The sequence below is a fragment of the Plasmodium gaboni genome, chromosome 5 (assembly GCF_001602025.1).
Source record: "Plasmodium gaboni strain SY75 chromosome 5, whole genome shotgun sequence".
Classification (NCBI taxonomy): Eukaryota; Apicomplexa; class Aconoidasida; order Haemosporida; family Plasmodiidae; genus Plasmodium; species Plasmodium gaboni.
In genome coordinates this window covers 782,761-803,429 of record NC_031485.1, presented here as the reverse complement: position 1 = coordinate 803,429, position 20,669 = coordinate 782,761, and the positions used below count along the sequence as shown (strand labels likewise).

At 18.6% G+C, this 20,669-nt stretch overlaps 6 protein-coding genes across 6 annotated transcripts; 2 read left to right on the top strand and 4 right to left on the bottom strand.

Annotated features, from left to right (window-relative positions):
- Window positions 1–1,438: 1,438 nt before the first annotated feature.
- PGSY75_0522100 (hypothetical protein) lies at window positions 1,439–3,760 on the top strand (the record flags this gene model as incomplete). The annotated part of the gene is made up of 1 exon (XM_018784502.1): window positions 1,439–3,760. The coding sequence occupies one exon, from the start codon at window positions 1,439–1,441 to the stop codon at window positions 3,758–3,760; it is 2,322 nt and encodes a 773-aa protein (XP_018643157.1).
- Window positions 3,761–4,288: 528 nt separating this feature from the next.
- On the bottom strand, window positions 4,289–5,143 carry PGSY75_0522000 (hypothetical protein; the record flags this gene model as incomplete). Its single annotated transcript, XM_018784501.1, has 4 exons — window positions 4,289–4,354; window positions 4,538–4,651; window positions 4,842–4,904; window positions 5,063–5,143. 4 exons carry the CDS (start codon window positions 5,141–5,143, stop codon window positions 4,289–4,291), a joined length of 324 nt encoding a protein of 107 aa, XP_018643156.1.
- A 941-nt stretch (window positions 5,144–6,084) lies between these two features.
- On the bottom strand, window positions 6,085–12,223 carry PGSY75_0521900 (hypothetical protein; the record flags this gene model as incomplete). The annotated part of the gene is made up of 6 exons (XM_018784500.1): window positions 6,085–6,111; window positions 6,493–6,667; window positions 6,837–6,947; window positions 7,059–7,219; window positions 7,332–11,924; window positions 12,197–12,223. 6 exons carry the CDS (start codon window positions 12,221–12,223, stop codon window positions 6,085–6,087), a joined length of 5,094 nt encoding a protein of 1,697 aa, XP_018643155.1.
- Window positions 12,224–12,651: 428 nt separating this feature from the next.
- PGSY75_0521800 (putative nucleotide binding protein) lies at window positions 12,652–15,171 on the bottom strand (the record flags this gene model as incomplete). The annotated part of the gene is made up of 6 exons (XM_018784499.1): window positions 12,652–12,718; window positions 12,914–12,973; window positions 13,074–13,184; window positions 13,299–13,370; window positions 13,463–14,808; window positions 14,920–15,171. The coding sequence occupies 6 exons, from the start codon at window positions 15,169–15,171 to the stop codon at window positions 12,652–12,654; spliced, it is 1,908 nt and encodes a 635-aa protein (XP_018643154.1).
- A 771-nt stretch (window positions 15,172–15,942) lies between these two features.
- On the bottom strand, window positions 15,943–18,423 carry PGSY75_0521700 (putative DEAD/DEAH box ATP-dependent RNA helicase; the record flags this gene model as incomplete). Its single annotated transcript, XM_018784498.1, has 1 exon — window positions 15,943–18,423. The coding sequence occupies one exon, from the start codon at window positions 18,421–18,423 to the stop codon at window positions 15,943–15,945; it is 2,481 nt and encodes an 826-aa protein (XP_018643153.1).
- Window positions 18,424–20,251: 1,828 nt separating this feature from the next.
- Window positions 20,252–20,542, top strand: PGSY75_0521600 (hypothetical protein; the record flags this gene model as incomplete). The annotated part of the gene is made up of 1 exon (XM_018784497.1): window positions 20,252–20,542. One exon carries the CDS (start codon window positions 20,252–20,254, stop codon window positions 20,540–20,542), a length of 291 nt encoding a protein of 96 aa, XP_018643152.1.
- Between the last annotated feature and the right edge of the window lie 127 nt (window positions 20,543–20,669).

Here is a 20,669-nt window from a genome sequence, read left to right as displayed (position 1 = left end):
TGAATTATATAAAAATTGAAAGAAAAAAAAATAATATAATAAATAAATATATATATATATATATATATATATATATATTTAGTACATATTTCAATATATTGCATGTAAATATAAATAATTTTTTATATACATTATTTTTATGTATATTATTATATTATTTTATGCCAGTCTTAGTGTAATTTTTTTTATTGTATATTATATATATATATATATAATATACTATATATTGTTATTCTTTTCTTTTCTTTTCTTTTTTTATAAAAGACTGTTGTTTATTCTAAATTATATTATTATATTTTTCCATACCATGCCATATATATATATATATGTCCAGTTAATAATTATTTCTTTTTATATTTTTTATTTTTTATCCATGATAATATTTAATTTTATTGTTACTTTCTATTTTATAATTAAAATAATTTTGGATTAACGCTATATTATTTTTAATTAATTTTTTTTTTTTTTTTTTGGATAATAATATATACATATATATTTGTATATATATTTATATATATTGCAATTTTATAAAAGAAAAAAAAAAAAAATTAAATAATTTTTTTTGTTTTTCTTTTTCAGTCATTAAATTATTATGTTTTATATAAATTTTTTTTTTTTTTTTTTTTTATTCATTTAATTATAATTATAATTATATATATTTTTTTTGTGGTAGTGGAATTTATTTGAAAAAAAAAAAATAAATATGAAAATAGTATATTATAAAAAACTATATGAATATTTACTTTAGCACACATTTTGTATTTGATTTTCCTTTTTATGGATAATAATATTTATGATTTCTATATAATTAATTCTTTTTTTTTTTTTTTTTTTATATTTTAGATTTAAATATCATACACACTTTATATATAACACATTTTTTTTTTAATAATCACATTTTATATGATATAATTTCCCATTAATAACATATATATATATATATATATATATATAATATATATAAGAAAAAAAAATTATATATAATCCGTTTAATTCATACAATTACACCTTTTATTATGTATACCATATATGACATGGGGAAAATATAATTGGCAATAAATATATGGATAAAAAATATATATAATAATTCCGACTTAAAATTTACGTTTAATATACAACAATAAAGATCAATATTATATATTTCATATTTATTGAATTGATGAAAATAACAAAAAAATTATATTTAACAAACAGTTTTGGTGTATATATTGTTTTTTTATTTTATGTAACACTATATGAATAAAAAAAAAAAAAAAAAAAATTAATTCTATATATATACAGTACTATTATATATAATAACACTGGAAATGAAAAGATAAAACAATTTCTGATCTGTCTATTTTGTCTAGAAATTTAATATAAACATATATATATATATATATATATATATATATATATATTTATATTACTTTTATATTTTTCAATTTATATATTTAGGATGGTAAATTTAACAAATTCTAGTGTTTCGAATAACGAACTCTCAAGTGATCCTCATAACAGAAATAAATATGAAGCTTCCACAAAAGTATACAATTATAAAATGTCTGATTTAACTAGATATGGAAAAAATGAGAATTTAGTTGATTTAATACAAAACAAAACGAACGATATATATAATAATGATGATAGTTTTGTACCTTATAGTGACTTAAATATCAATAAAAACTTCATAAATACAAAATATAATAATAATAATAGTAATAAAGAATGTTATAATAATAATATGAAACAATATAAACCCTTTAGAAGTAATTCATGTAACCTTATAAATTATAGCAACAATAAAATGTGTATACATGAATGTACTAATAAATCGTGCTTAGGACAAAATGAGAGATATATGATTAATAATAATTGTGAACAAAGTGAAATGTACACAAAACGTGATGTAAATAATAATAAGTTTAATAGTGATATGTCATTTCGTAAAAACACTCAACTAGCCAATAATTCGGATGTACATTATAAGAAATGTGAAGAAAATTTGAATTATAATAATAACAATAACAATAATGTTGATAATGTAAATTTTGTTTATAATAATTATGATAAAACTAATAAAAATAACAACCACACTGATAACTATAACACATATAATAAATATAATGATCCAACACATAGCAATTATAACAATAATAATAATAATGATTATAATAATAATTATTATAATAATAATGATTATAATAATAATGATTATAATAATAATGATTATAAGATAAAAGAGAAAACATACAACCATAACAATAATATGTCAGAAAATGATCATATAATAAATAATAAAAGTGAGTTATCCAGCAATACGAAGAATTATATTCCAAATTCAAATTATCCAATAAATATGGAAAATAATAATATTCAGCATGGTGATGGATATAAAACTGAAAATAATTTTAATGATGTGTCACATAATAATGTAAGAAGAAACATTTTACAAAATGGTCATGAAAACTATAATAATAATAATAATAATAATCATAATAATAATATGAATAATGTAAAAAATGATAACATACATAATAATAGTAATATTAATAGTTATAATAATTATCCGCATTCTGATATATCATCTGTGGCACATGATGAATTTATCCACTCTAGTGCTTCCATAAATAGAGAAAGAAATATGAAACATACAATTATATTTGATTATGTAGAAAACGAAAAAGATAAAAATATAAATAAAGAAAAAAATAAAAAACAAGTTAATACATTTGTTCCTAAATATAATAACCTTTCACCTAAAGAAATTCATTATAATTCTTTATGTGGTAATGATAACATAACAATTTTAGAAGCTAACAAAATTAAATTAGATCTTAATAAATTATCAGAAGAAGATAAAAGAAAAAAAAACAATGAATTACCTGATCAGTATCCATTTCATTTATGTAATGAATTCAAAAATGATATGCTATCTAAAAATAAACCTACATATGTAGAAAAAATATACCCAACAAATTATCAATATATAAATAACTATAATAAAAATAATGAAGACATATCTATTGAACAGAGAAGATATAATATGAATTCTAGTCATATATTTGATTATTGTTTGGATACAAACCATAAAAAAATTGAGAAAAATTCTATTGAAAAAAAAAAAAAATTTATAAATGAAATAAAGAAACCTGAACAAAATAGTACGGATATAGAAAAAGAACAAAAAAGAAAAATAAATCCAATGTATAGTGATTTGTTCGGAAGGAAAACACCTGATGTTAATGAAAATATAACATATGAAAAAATTATACCTACAACCATTAATAGTAATTGGATATATTGTCCTATAGATGCAAGGAAATATTCTGATGGATTATATTACAAATCATCAGATAATTTAGAAAATAACAAAAAGGAAAATTTCCATAGAAAATCATTTTTTAAACATGACGGATATGATAATACAAAACGTCTTCAAGATGCTATAAAAAGAGGATCAAAAGTTTCTTTACAAGCACATTTACAATCAGCTTTACAAAATGATATGACTACATATATACCTACAGATTATCATAATGTAGAAGCAATATATTTATCCTTAAGTAATTTAAAAGATTCAGTAACAGATGAACAAATAAAAAAAATTATCAAAAATAGTGGTGCACATATAGTTAGCTATATACCTGAATATGATTTGTTTAGTAACAGAAGAAAAAGCAACGCCAAATTATGTATAAGATATAATATGGGAAATAACGGATTAAATTTATTATTAAATATGTTCGAAGAAGTGAATATTAAAGCTCAAATTATATAATAAAAAAAAGAAGACACAAATGAATGAATAAATAAATATATATATATATATATATATATATATATATATATATATATTACATTTTAATGATGTTATTTTTTTATATTTAAAATTCTTTTTTTCTTTTTTTTATTTTATATTATTTTTTTGTTTAAAAGAATTATTATTTTATTTATTTATTTTATTTTATATTTTTTATTTTTTTGGTGATAATATTACCAATATATATATTAATACCTATTATTTTGTATTAATTCCTATTAATGTATATACATATTATTTTTTTCTTATTTTAAGCAAAAAATTTGAAATATAAAGTCTAAATTTAAAGTTAATTTCATTATATTTGTTTTTATTTTTTTATTTTTTATTTTTTTTCCCCCCACACGCGAAATATATATATATATATATATTTATTTGTTTATATAAATTTATATATGTACAAATATGTAAAAGAAAAAAAAAAAAAAAATTCACATATATAAAAACAAAAATAAAAGGTATATTAATTAAATATAAAAGAAAGTATTATGAACATTTATATTTTCTCCTCCCTTTAAGTATGCTCTTTTTCTTTCTACCTCTTATTTTTATCTGGAAAAAAATATAATGATAAAAGCAAATAATAATAATAGATATAAAAATATATATAATATATATATATTCTTTGCACTGAAGGAAAAAATATTCTCAATTGGGTTGTACTATTGCCTTCACGATAAAAAAAAAAAAAAAATATATTCACACACAAATTTTCTTTTTTATAATTGTACTTACCTTTTTTTTTTTTTTTTTTCTTTTTAATTTTTTAACCACATGTACAATTTTGTTTTCCAAGTGATTTTCTTTTTCTAAAGAATAATCATTTTCATTTAAGGACATTTTCTGAAACTATTCGAATATTAATAAATAAATAAATAAATAAATATATATATATATATATATATATATGTATCATATATTTAGCATATCAAAAACGTGGGAACAATATATAGATGAAAATATTTATATAGGGCATAAATCCATACAAAATATTTAAATATATATATATATATTTAATATATATAAAATATATACTTACATTCATTAGATTTTCCTCAAACGCCCTGTCAAAAAAGTTTGATTCTTTATTAATTAGACGCCACTATGAAATAAAAAAAAAACATACATATATATTAATACAACATAGTATGAATCTTAATTATTTTTCTTTTCAGTCTTATTATTAAAATGTATTCGTATTAATAAAAACAAAATTTATTATCATTTTGGAATAGTATAATTATTTTATTTTGTTAGTACTTTTAGGGATGGCTTATTATTTAATTTTATTTTTGCAACATTTTGATAAATCTTTTTTTTTTTGTTACTATTTTTACCCATTTGTATATCTATACATTAATATTTTTTATTATTATATTTTACTTTAATATATTTTTTATTTTTTTTCAAAAAATTTCAATATTATTATTATTTATTTGTTTATTTATTTATTTATTTATTTATTTATTTTCTCTGCTTTTATATTAAAAAAATATATTTTTTTTATTTAGAAAAAGGGAAAATTCAATGTTTCTATAATATATTTACACCCTTTTGTTTTTGTTTTTTTTTTCAATATTTTATTAAAAGTTCAATGTTTTTTCTTTTCTTTTTGTAGTTCATATATATGAATTTTTTTCACATATAAAATTATATAAAAATAAAAAGTTGTTCTGTTATACATATATTTATATATATAATAATCATATATATGTGACAATATTATTATGTTACATTAAAAAAAAAAAAAAAAAAAAAAAAAAAAAAAAAAAAAAAGTAAGAGATAAAAATATAAGATATGAAAAAAAAAAAGAAATAAAAAAATAAGAAATAAAAAAATAAGAAATAAATAAATAGAAATATAAAAATAAGAAATAAATAAATAAGAAATAAATAAATAAATAAGAAATAAATAAATAAGAATAAAAAAATAAGAAATAAAAAAATAAGAAATGAAAAAATAAGAAATAGGAAAAAATATTTCCTCTAATTTTTTTTTTTTTACATTTAATAAAAAAAAAAAATAAATAAATAATAATAAAAAGAATTAAATGAATATAAAATTTATTAATATAATTGTAAATACATACATATAATTATATATATATATATATATATATATATATATTTATATATATGCAATGTGATGTTATTATATATGTACTTAATTCATAATAAGGTATATTTTATATTGTATTGTTTCCAGTTATCAATTTTTTTTTAATATATATAAATTGGACCTCATGTTTTTGAATCTCACCCTTGCTTTTGTATTTATATAATCACTTAGATACTTCAAATTTTTTAATCTTCAAAAGAAAAAAAAAATAAATAAAATAATAATAATATAGAAATAATAAAAATATAAATACAATAAAAATGATGTTTACGTATTTATAAGTAAAAAATAAATATTATATTATACACATATATATAATACATAATTTTGAAAAAATAATACATATATATTTTATTTATAATATATATATTTTTTTTTTCCTTTTTTTTCAATAATATGTATTATTTTTATAGTAGATGAATTAATATTTTTTTTCAAAATAATTTAAAATATTTTATAATATAATACAAATAATATATGTTCGATTATCATATTATAATTTTACATTTTATGCAACATATTATTTATTCAAATAAATTTTATTTTTTAATAATTTTGTAGACAAAGTTACCATTTCATTTTTTTTTAAAACATCTTCATTTAGAAATTTTATATCTTGTTTTAATAATTCAACTGTAGATAAACTTCTTTTGTTTTTTAATTTATATGTATCATTTATTTGATTCATTTTTAACAGCATCTTTTTATAAGATATTTCTTTCAACTTTTTTTCATTCAATGTATTCCTTCAAAAATATATATATATATAATAATAGTTATATAATAAAAAATATATCAAAATATATAAATCTTTATTTTTATATGAAAGTTAAAACAAGGAACGAAATAAATATATACATATTAATATATTTTAATTTAATTTTTTTATTTTATTTTTATTTATTCTTTTTATACTGTAGTTCCTTTATGTAATCCTCCCTTTCGCTTATAATTATTTGACTTTTATGTACCTCTTTTTCATAGTAATTTTCTTTTAATCTATAATTATTTCTCAAATCATTTAAACTTGAAAAATAAAAAGTATAAAAGTAAAATGAAAATATTCAACATCTATTATATATATATATATGTGGACATATTATGTTTATTTTATAATTTTTTTTTTTTTTCTTTTACAAATTAAGTAAAAGGTTTCCAATAAATTCATTTTTCTTCAGTACATTTATATTATATTCTTCTTTGATATTATTTATTTCTTTATATAATGATATAAGTTCCTTACTAAAGATACTTTTCATTTTTTCATTATCTTCCACTTCATATAAATTCAAACATTTCTAAAAAAATAAAAAAAAAGGAAGAAAATTATAAAAAGTACACACAAATATGTATTTATATATATATATATATATATATGTATATGTTTTCTTTTTAATTGATTTGTGTTACCTTTTCTGGTAACTCAAGTACATTCATTGAACTGTCATAATTCACTCCATTACTTATGTTTCCATTAGTATATATATTATTCATATCAGAACTTATGTCATTTAATTGGTTAATATTATTTTGTTTCCACTTTTGTTCACTCCTTTGTTTTTCAATTTTTAATTTTAATGTATTTATTTCTGAATCTCTACCTTTTAATAAACTTTTATACATTTCTATTTCCTTCAAACTATTATTTAAATTTTCATGTAATTCATTCATATCTATATTTCCTGAAATGCTATCATTTGAGATTTTTGATATATTAAAGTTATTATTGTTAATGATATTATTTCTATCAATAAAATTATCTTTATCATAATAATGCATGTTCTCTTTATTTTTATTTTCATTTTCATTTTCGTTATTCTCTTCTAATTCGCTTAATTTCATATGTGTATTATACGAGGGATTATTATCATAAGATAGATTATTATCATGAGAGATGTTATTATCACATGATGAGTTACTATCATACTTCATATTGTTATCATGTGATAAGTTATTCTCATAAGATGATATATTATCCTCATACAAATTATCATTATTGACATCATTTTTAAGTGGTTCACTATTATTTGTATCTCTTAAGTGAGCCTTAAAACTTTTCATGGTTGACATATTGATATCTTCTTTTTTGGTGACATCTTCTAATTTATTATATTCCAATTTGTCCTTACATATTTTGGATGAATTTAATGAATAATTTGTCATATTTTCTTTATTTAATAATAATTCTTTCATTTTTTTTAATTCTTCTTCTTTTTTATTAAGTTCATTTTCTCTATCTTTTATAATATTCATTTTATTTAAAACATTTTCTTTTAATAAATGTAATTCATTTTTTTCTTTTTCAAAATTTTTTTTTTCTTCATAAAATATTTCCTCTCTTTGTTTAAGTAACTTTTCCTTTTCATTAATATCATTTTGAAACTTTATAATATTTTCTCTGTCCATAAGAAACGTATTATTAGTTTCATTTATATCATAAATTTTACTTTGACTTTTAATATATGATATATTATTGAAATTATTATTTACCCTTACACTTGTAAGATCCTTTTCTATATCATTATTAAATGTATTATTATTATTATTATTATATATTTCTTGATTATTTGTTATTATATCATTTTCACTATTTATATTGTAAATACTTGATTTATTATTTTTCGTCAACATATTTGATGTATCATCAATATATATTTTACTATTTGTTTTTTGTGTTATGTTATCTTCTTCTTCTATATTATTGTCGAAATTAAATGTCTTCATTTTCATATTGGATTTATATGAATATGTATTTATATTATCTATCATCATACTATTTCTTCTATATATATTTTCTATCTGTGATTGCTTTCTTTTTATATCATTTTCATCATTTTCTATTTTTATTTTTGTTTCTTCCAATAATATTTTTTTACTATGCATTTCTTTTAATTCCTCTTCAATTATATTATAATCCTCTTGTATTTTCGTTTTCTTATCATTTAATAAATTATGTTCTGCTTCTATGAATATATTGTGATCATTAACTATTTCTTTCTTTTTCTCATCCAAAAGAAAATTTTCTTCATCCATTTTTTTCTTTTTCTCATCCAAAAGAAAATTTTCTTCATCCATTTTTTTCTTTTTCTCATCCAAAAGAAAATTTTCTTCATCCATTTTTTTCTTTCTTTCCTCCAAAAGAATATTTTCCTCATCCAATTTTTTTTTTTTATCATCCAAGAGCTCATTTTCTTGATCCAATGTTTTTTTTTTGTCATCTAAGAGCTCATTTTCTTGATCCAATGTTTTTTTTTTGTCATCTAAGAGTTCATTTTCTTTTTGGATTTTTTCCTTTTTTTGCTGCACTAATTCTATTTCCAATTCAATATCTTTTTTTTGTTGCTGTATAACTTGTATATCATTTTCCATGTCTTTTTTTTTCTTTATTAATAATTCATTTTCATTTACTATTTCGTCGTTTTCTTTTTTTATTAATTCTTTTTCTATTTCTAAATCTTTCTTATTTTGTTCATTAATTTCTTTCATTTTGCTAATTTTCAAATTTTCTTCTACAATCTTTTTGGAGGAATCTTCTAATTTCTGTTCTTCGTATTTTATAATAGATTGACTCCTGTACAATTTTTCAAAAAAAGATAAATTTTCCTCTTCCTGTATTTTATTATTATTCGATATATGTGATTGTTTATAATATATATCATCTTCTCTTTTTTTTTGAAGTAAATCATACTTTTGTTTTATTTCATCATATAAAATTTCTAATTTAACATACTTTTCTTTTTCATTTTTTATAAGAGTTTTCAAATATTCTATTACATTAATATTTTCATCATTTGTATTTTGAAATATGCTTGATTTGTTAAGTTTTAGAACCAAGTCGTTATTCAAACGATCAATTTTTAAAATTTCACTCTTAACCATATTATCATTATTTATATTATGCAAACTGGATAAGGAGTTGTTTGTATATCTAATACTTTGATCATACGATTTATTGTTATTAATATTCATCCCACTAACATGACTATTATTAGTAATATTACTGTGTAGCATAGATATTGTGGAAAATATATTACTAGGTTTCTCTTGTTTACTTGTGAGCATTTCTTGTATATTCATCGTACTATTTTTGTATCTATCGGATGAAACAAGCCATTCATCATTTTTACATTGTGAAGATAATACATTTTTGTTATTCTCATTTGTATTTATAAATTTATTTATAAAGTTATAAAATTCATTTTTTATATTTTCTAAACATTTTTGTCTCACATCTCTTTCAACACTAAAGAAAAATCTCTTAGTGTAATCATCAACCATAATAAATTCATTTAACAAACTAAACAAATCTTGAAATATTATTTTATAGAAATTCTCTTTTTGTACCTCATTTTTTTTACAATACTCTACAATATTATGATAAGATGATTGAAATGTTGTTAATAAATAATCATTCTTATTTTTAATCATTTCTTTAATATTTTCCAAATTTAAATGCATTTTGAAAATAAATTCTTTTATATTAAGAAAAAGCTTATTATTCAATTCTTTGTTTTTTATATTAACATATTCGGAGCATACATGTAATGTATTTTTCTTTTCTTTTGAATAGTACATATTTTTAATTGTATTTGATGTAGCATCCTCATGATTATTCGTATTATATTGATTTGGATGATAATCATTCAGATGATATTTGTTTGGATTATACTCATTCGTATGATACTTGTTTGGATTATACTCATTCGGATGATATTTATTTGGATTATATTCATTCGGATGATATTTATTTAGATAATATTCATTTTGATCACGTTTAGTCTGATCATATATAATTTTTTCATTTTCTTCATACTCATTTGTATTATGTACCCTTCTTTTTTCATACACACTTGAATATCGCTTATTTCCTCTTTTCATATTTTCATAATTCATATCTACATATTTTTTATCATTATCAAATTTGTTTATATTTTGTTTTTTCTTTTCACCAGAATAACTATCACTTAATGCTATGGTTTTCTTTTTTTTTTTCTTTACATTATATAAGTTTTTTGTATTTTTTTCGTTTTCTTTCTCCTTCTGCCTACTTTTTATTTTTTTATACTTATTGTTACTTTTTTTTCCCCAATTTTTTAATTTTTTTGTATTATCTTTTGATTCTTTCTTTTTTTTTTTCCTACGATTATTAAGAACATTTCGTTTATTATCAACTTCATCTTCGTCACATTCATTATCATAATCATCATAGTCGTCATCTTCTTCATCATTTACATCATCGTCAGTATCTTCATCATCATTATCTTCATCTTCATCATCATTATCTTCATCTTCATCATCATTATCTTCATCGTCTTCATCAGATTCTTCATCGACCTCTTCATCATCTTGTTCATCTTCTTCATCATTTTCTTCACTTTGTTTTCCTTCCTTTTCATTCTTTCTTTTCTTTTTCACTACAATCCTTTTAGCTCCTCCATCATCATATATAATTTTTATATTTTTATTTTTATATTTTGTTTGAACTTCATTAATATTAATATCAAATTTTTTATTTATTTGAGTATTACTACTATCTGAATTATAGTTACCACAACTTAAGCTTCTTCTATTTTTAATTTTTTTGCTTTTCCAATAGTTTTTTCTCTTTTCATTTTTCGAACTAGTACTTCTTTCACTAGTATCATTTGATTCGTAAGAATCATCGTCGCTTGATTTATTAGTTGATATTTTATATATTTTATCAGCTAGTTTTATATTATTTATTATGTCCTTTTCATAATTGGGTATAACTACTGATAAACTTCTTCTTTTATTATTTCTTTTTTTTTGCATTTCATCCTTTTCTTTATTCCTCTTATTTTTGTACTCACCATCCGTGTCAACTTTTAAGACATATCTGAGTTTTTTATTCGTTCCTTTGTTTGTTTCATTCTTATCTTTTTTGTATTCCTTTTTGTTATTCCCTTTACTTTCTTTTTTGTTTTCTCTTTTGTGTTCTTCTCTTCTTTTGAGGAATTTGGAGTTTTCCTTGTTATATGCTTTCTAAAGGCAAAAATTTATATGACATACTATAAATATATATAAATATATAAATATATATATACATAAATATATATAAATAGCTTTCTGTAAACACTTTTGCCTCTTTTATAATATTCACACTTCATTATATAACTGCTTATTAACTGTATAAATAAAAATCTTCTTTTTTTGTCATAGTTCTATCTAATAACATACAAAAAGTTAATTATCATTTTCTCTTATATTAGTATGTTCTAATTTTATTATCTTATTATACATATATAATATATTACTTGTGTCTTTTCAGATACTTTTTTCATAATTAAAAGTATAATCCAAAATAGGTATTTTAAATATTATAATTTAATATATATATATATATATATATATATATATATATATATATATATACTTGTATATCTTTTTTTATTTTAATCGTATATTCATATATACCATAAAATAATAATTTCATTATAATATATTGTCAACCTTTGTTATATTATAACATACAATTATATACAAATAAAGAAAAACATTAGAAACATGTTTATAAAAGAAAGTTAATTTTAAAAATTGTGCTTTAAATATATATTAGAATTATGTTATTTCATACTTATAAAGAAAAATAAAACTAAAACATAAAGTCCAAAAAAAGAAAAAAAAAAAAAAAAATACGTAATATATAATAAAAAATTCGCTTATAAAAATATTATATTTAAATAACAATGGATATATCTATATATATATGCTATATATTATTCTCGTATAGTTTTTTATGCTTGTCCAAATATGATGATGTGCACATATGCTTCATTCTACAAAAATAAAATATATACATAGTAAATAAATAAATAAATAAATAAATATATATATATATATATGTAAACCCTTATATATAAGTGGAAAAACATACAAATTCATATAATAATTAACTTTTATCAATATATAAAAATATGTCATTTTTATAATATAATTATTACATATATAATAAGTAGCATATTTTATCATACCTCGATAATGTTCGCATTGATGCGAAGGTATTTTCTTGTGATGTATCTATATCGTTTTCGCTAAAAGAAAATAATAAATGAAACGATTTATATGCATATAAATAAATATATATATACGTATATTTATTTATATGTTTATTTATTTATTTATTCTTTTTACTCGAATAGTAAATAAGGAATAGGTTCCACTCTTAGACCTTCATCTTCCAAAAATTTTAAATTGCTTTTTATATCAATTTCGTAATTCATAATGTGAAAGCACAAAACTCTCCTGAAAAAAAATACAATTAAATTGGAAAAATAATATATATATATATATATATATATATATATATATATATTATAATATTTACATATTTGTTTTTATTTATTTATATTTTTTTACCTAAGGTATTCTATTGGTATGTACTCCTTATTGATATTGTAATTTATAGCATCAAATAATTTATCACTTATTCTACAACACAAAAAGGAAATGTATATAATAAAATGGATAATAATTATTATTATGTATGCATGTAATTATTTTAGACACATATATATTATTACTCTGTAGTTGTATCAAATGATAACATTATGCTTCTAAATATCTCCCTATTAAATGTACCATCCTTTAATTGTTCCTTAAGTGATTCTTTAAAAGTTTTAAAGTGATCATACTGAGATTTCATTTTGTCCAATAAATTTTGAAAATGCGAAATAATACAACTTGTTTGGAAAATTTGAAATATAGGAATGTTACTATAAAAGAAAACTTTAGTATTCTTTTCATATAAAATGTCTATTAACAAAATAAATCTTCTCATTTCATTTCCTTTACTTTCTTCATTCATTTTTTCTATATCATAAATAAATATAGTATGACTATTATTTGATATGGCATTATATTCATCAATACTTACATTTTTACTACATAAGTCTTGAAAAGAAAATATACAATATTTATTTAACATATATGGAATTATACATTTTTTAAAATTTGAAACAATTAAAGTTTGATTAAATTTCTCATTTTGTCTTACATAATTTATATCTTTATTATAATATCTACAATATAAATCACTACAATGATTTTTCACTTGCTCAAATGTTTTATTTGGTAAGGTATAAATATCATCTTTGGTGTGTATATTTTTTAAACGAAAATCATGATAATTATCAATTTCAAATATATAATTAAATTTAAATAATAATTGTATAAAAGGCAAAAAACGATCTCTATTTAAACCATTATGATATAAATGTATAGGATTTCTATTTGATGTACATAATAAAATGGTTCCTTGATAAAAAAGATGATTGAATAAAGATTTTATAACCATAGCATCAGATATATGTACTACTTGAAATTCATCTATAAATATAACTTTATATTTTTCACTCATTTTTATTGATATACTTTTTATTGGATCTTCTGAATTATTCATTTTTTCTTCATGAAACTTTCTATGTATTTCTTGCATAAAATTATGATAATGCATTTTTAATTTATTCAATTTTATTCTATCAAATAATAAATTTAAGAAATATGTCTTTCCTCTACCTACACTACCATATATATATAAACCTCTTATATATGTAATAGATTTTTCGTCTATATTAATTTCATTCACAAAATATTTCTCATCTTTTATATCATCATATTTTAAATCTTTATCCTTTTCATATTTATCATTCTCAAATAAAAAGAAACTGTCATCATTTTTTAAACTATCTAAAATTATATGTTCATCATTTGAATCATTAATCGAATGATCCTTTCCTTCTATATATTTATGGCTACAGAACAATGAACTCAGAAATGATTTCTTTTTATTATTTATTTGGGTACTCATATTTTTTTTTTTTTTATCCTGTACATTGTGATAGTAATTATTGATATTGTTTTCAAGTGCCTATAAAACAAAATATAGGAAAAATATAAATATTACATATATATATATATATATATATTTATTTATTTATTTATTTTTTATTATATTATTATTTTTTTTTTTTTGTTATGCCTGTAATATTAAAATAAGCTTAAATTGATAAGGGTCATATTCAATTTTCTTCGTTTCTATTAAATTGTGATATAATTGAATAAAATCTGTTCTATTATTCGAATTATTTGCAACACCATTTTTGTTCTTATTGTTGAACAGAGAAAATTGCCTCCGTTGAAACAACTTTGCAGAATGGTAGTATTTATAATAATTTTTCGACCTTAAAAAATTCTTAGCATACCCTACTGAAGAATTATACCATATTATCATGATGTTACATAGATATTATATATATGTATATATTTATATTTATTTATATATTCTTTTATAATTATATCAAATATAATTCTTACATTACTTTTTTTAAATAATTCAAAAATTTGTTCATTGTTAAAATATTTTGTTGATATTTAAAGAATTTTCTTTTATTTTAAAAATGAAACAAAAAAAAAAAAAAAAAAATTAAATTATAAAATAAAATAAATAATATATATATATGTGTATGTATTTAATTATATTTATTTTCCGTTTATAATATCTTTAAAAAATGTGTACAAAAAATTATAAATATATATATATGATATTTTTGTGAAATAAAAAAAAAAAAAAAAGATATAAAATAATTTTTATAAAAATGTTATTTGAAAAAAAAAAGAAGCATAAGGAATACATGAATATTTTTTTATGCTTACATACTGCATTTGGGAAGTCTTATAATGCTTAATTTTTTGCATATACTATTTTTCAATTTAGGATTTATTTCTCAAATATAAATTAAATAAATATATATATATATATATATATTTCCTTTTTATATTAATAAAATCGTAAAAAGAAGTTGGCATGATTAAAATATAAACATTCGATCATAAAATACTTACAAATAATATAAATACATGTATATATTTATTTTTCATTTATACTCATATAACAATTAAGATTTATATTTATCAAATACCGACTAGCAGTTAGTTTTCTCTTTTTAAAAATTTATACTATATATATATATATATATATATATATATATATTAATGTCCCGTTTCATATTTTAAAGTTCAACAATTCATAGTGCTTATAACTAATTGCAGACTGCAATTTTTTTATACTACTAATGTTTGAAGCAAAGGAAGATAATACATCTATATGAGCTGATTCTTGAAAAATGGAGTTAGCATTTTGATTTTTATTTCTTCTACTTTTATTAGAAACAGGATGTTTTTTAAAATAATTTAAAGGATCAACAATATTTTCAGCATAATAATATTTGGAATCTAATACATGCATAGGTACTTCTAACATATCATTAATAGTTTTAATATAATCACTTTCTTTAATATACACAGTACATCCTTTATTTTCTTTTAAATTTCTATTGTAACAATTAATTCCTCTACTAGGACAAGTATGAAACCATACTTTTTCTTCTTGCTCATTATCTGCACTTAAGACAATACATAAACTGTTTTTTCCATCTCTTCCTACTCTACCAATTTTATGAAAAAATGTATTAATATTATCAGACAAGGTCATAATAATAAGATATCTTAAATTCTGTATATCAATTCCTCTTGCAGCTACATCTGTACATATTAAAAAACGTACTTCACCTTTTTTGAAAGCTTGAAGATTGTTTTTTCTCTCTTCATTTGACATTTTTCCTTTTAATATAACACAGGAATATTTATTTTCTTTAAGTGATTCAACGGTACCTTTGTATGCTTTACCATCACCTACAGCATTTAAAAAATTATATACATTGTCACAATCTAAATTGGTTCGACAAAATATAATACCATTTTGCATATTAAAAACATTAATTATTTGAACTAATTTTTTTAATTTATTCATTTTTATATTTAAAGAAATTTGTTCCTTATCATTTTTTTTTAAATTATTATTTGAATTATTTAATATATGTACTTTATCTGTATATTCATATAATTCCCTTGTATTCATATGATACAATTTCTCATTATAAAGGATATTATATATTTCTTTATTATTATTATTATTATCATTATCTTTTATAATATTTGATAAATTAGAATTTTCATCATTGACATAATATAGACACACATATATGTGTGATGGTATACTATTTTTTCCATACTTCAAATCAACAAATATTGGTTTATTGGTTATTTTATTAATACAATCTTTAACATTTTTGTCTTGCAAAGTAGCAGAAAAAAATAACGTCTGCACACGATGTCCATATTTCATACAAGAATCTTTAATTTCTAAAACTGTTTTTTCATCATTATTTATTAATTCATCTGCTTCATCTAATATTAATAATCTTATATCATTAACTTTTATAGAATTTTTTCTTATACATTCAATTAATTTAAAACACGTACCCACAACAATATTGTAACATCCATCGTCATTAATATGATGGCCTTTACCTCTCTGCTCTCCTCCTACAAATATTCCAATATTAATTGAAGGATTATTAAAACATTCGGAGTACTTTAAGTAATTATCATATGTTTGTTGCGCTAAATCTCTTGTAGGACATAAAACGATACAGTATAATTTTTTTTTATTATTGATATTTTGTTGATTATAATTATGTGTTTGCGTATTTGATTTCTCTATTTTTAAATTCTTTTCGTCCTTAATATCTTCAGAAGAAAAAAATATTTTCCTATCACTTAAAGTATCATTATCATTACAATTTGAAGTTAATAAAATACATAGTTCATTAAAATGTAATGAACGATCACCATATTTTAAATTTTCAAAATGAAATTTTATATGGAAATATTTTCCCCATATATATGGAAAAAATGCAACATCATTATATTTATAAAAAATTTTAAAAGCGCTACCTAAAAATTTCCCATTTTTTTTAAAAGATATAGTATTATTATTTTTATTAATTAAACATGTTATAATATCATTATTTGAAAAATATTCACCATAATGTTCTTGTCTATTATTATTATATTTATTACCATTACTACAATATGTATAATTATATTTTAATGTTTCTTTAATGGATGGACAAAAACCAACATTCACAAAACTTTTAGATAATATTTCAATTTCGTATGCATATAATCCATTCGTTATTTCACAGTCAACTTTTAATTCTTCAAAAAGGAAATTACTATTATTATTGTTATTATTACATATACATTCATTGTCTTTAATTATTACTTTTGAGTTCTTATTAATAGGTTTTATGTAACTCTCCTTCTTATTCTTATCATTATCATCAATAATGTGCGAAATATTACTATCATTATTATTGTTTTCAATACTACTCTTATTTTTTCTAATATTAGCATCTTCATAGTTACCTATATTTCGAACCAATTCGTGAACTATCTGTAAAGAAGAAAATATGAAACTTAACGTCTTTCCTGTACCAGTTTCAGCACAAGCACATAAATCTCCTCCTCCTAATGTCAGAGGGATGGACTCTTGTTGTATAGCCGTTGGTAAATCAATACCATTTTTTTCTAAAACTGCGCACAAATCGCTATGTAACCCTAACTCTTCAAACGCCGACATAATAAAAATTTATAATGATAAAATAAAATATATAAAATGGGGAAATTATTCTATTTAATTATTTGAAAGGGAATCAACGTAATATAAAGTTATTTGTAAAACAAAAAAAAAAAAAAAAAAAATTCTAATGAAATTATTTAAAATATAACATCAACATATATATATATATTATATATATGTTAAATCTATGAATTGTATAATTCATACATAATATACTTAAAAAGGTTTTATATATTCAAATAAAAAGTTATTTATTAATAGATATATACTTTATAAAAAAAATATGATACATTGGGTTTATTGTATATAATTATTTTTACGCATAATGAGATATAAATATAATATATATGTATATTTATTTATTTAATGATGGTATTTTTATATTATCGTTATCAAAAAAAAAAAAAAAAGGATAAATATTTTCTTATTTTAAAAGGGAATAATAATTATATAAATGAATGAATTAATCATTATATATATATTAAACTCTATGTTGTAAAAATGTTAATTTGTTATTTTATATTTTATTTTTTTTAAACAATCCTTTTATTTAAATCAAACCTTAAATATAAGTTTATAACATATATATATATATATATTATATATATGTATACATTTTTTTTTTTTTTCTCTCTCTATAATAATATAAAATACTTATATAAGTATTTATAGAGATACGCTGTTACAAATAATGATTCTTGTCCTTCTTTATTAAAAAAAGTATTTTTGAGGAATATATTAAAAATAAGAAAATGTATATATATTATTATGTTCATATATTTTAATAAATAAAAAAGTTTATTATATTAATAAATATATAATATAAATAAATATATATATATTATATATTTTTTCCCCCTTTGTTTTGAAATTATCTTTCTTTATTTAATATATATATATATATTGGAATGGTATAAATACAATGAAGTTATTCCAAAAAAGCAATATAGTATCGTATATACTTTTTGAATATGAAATTTTATAAAAATATTCATATGCCACATTTTCAAGTGGTATAATAGAACAGCTCAACATATTTTTGTATATATGAAGAATTATACATATATATATAATATCTTTAATTATTCATATGGAAGTAGAATATTTATAAAGGTTTCTTTTTACAACATATAAAATATATATATATATATATATATATATATATTATTAATACTATTATATGTATATTTTTCAACAATAAGATATAATAAAGAACAGGAATATTATATATATGTATAATATTTAATTTATCGGGTGCAAAAATATTTATATCTCTATATTTAATCATTTATTAAAATATTCATCAATAATATGGTTATTTTTAAATATATGTCTTGCATGCACCCAAAAAAAAAAAAAAAATGAAAATCAAATAATTATATATTATACTTTATATATATTTATATATATTTAATTTCTGTCTTATTATTGCTATTGTAAATATTTTATATTATGAAAAAATAAAACAATATAAAAACCATTCATGTGTAATATACTTAAGTATATATACATGAACAAAATAAAAAATAAATAATAAGGTTCAGAACATTTATACATTTATCTTTTATTTTACATATACACAATAAAAAAGTCAGCAAATTATATATCATAAAGAAAAGAAAATAATTATCAAACTTTCTATTTCTTTTAAGTACTTGTAAAGAGTAAGTTATATTTACAGAATAAACAGATTCACCAAAAATATAAAATAAATGATATAAAAATATTTATAAATATATATATATCATCCTTATGTGTATTTATATTTTCTTCCTTTTTTCACTAGTAAGTTTTCCCTTTTTAAAAAATAAAAAAATTCTACATTAAAATGAAGTATTCACATTGTAAAGAAAATTATATAGAATCTAATTTAAAAGAAGAGGTTACCTTTTCAAGTGATGAGACTACAGATACAAATATTGTGAAAAGAAAATATTATACAGAAAATAAAAAGCAAAAAAAAGGTAAAGAAGAAAAACGTTCATTCGTAAATTATCTTAAAATAAAAAACAAACCCAACAACATAAATAAACAATTATCTATAGGAGATAATTTCAAAATTTTAATATATGGATGTATGGGAATAAGAACATATAAGGTATATTGTTACATAAAATAAATAAATATATACATATATACATACATATATATATATACATATATATATTTAATTATATACAATTTATTTTTTTATATATTTGTTTTGATTATTTTAAAGCTACATACTTTTTATATCTTCATTTTAT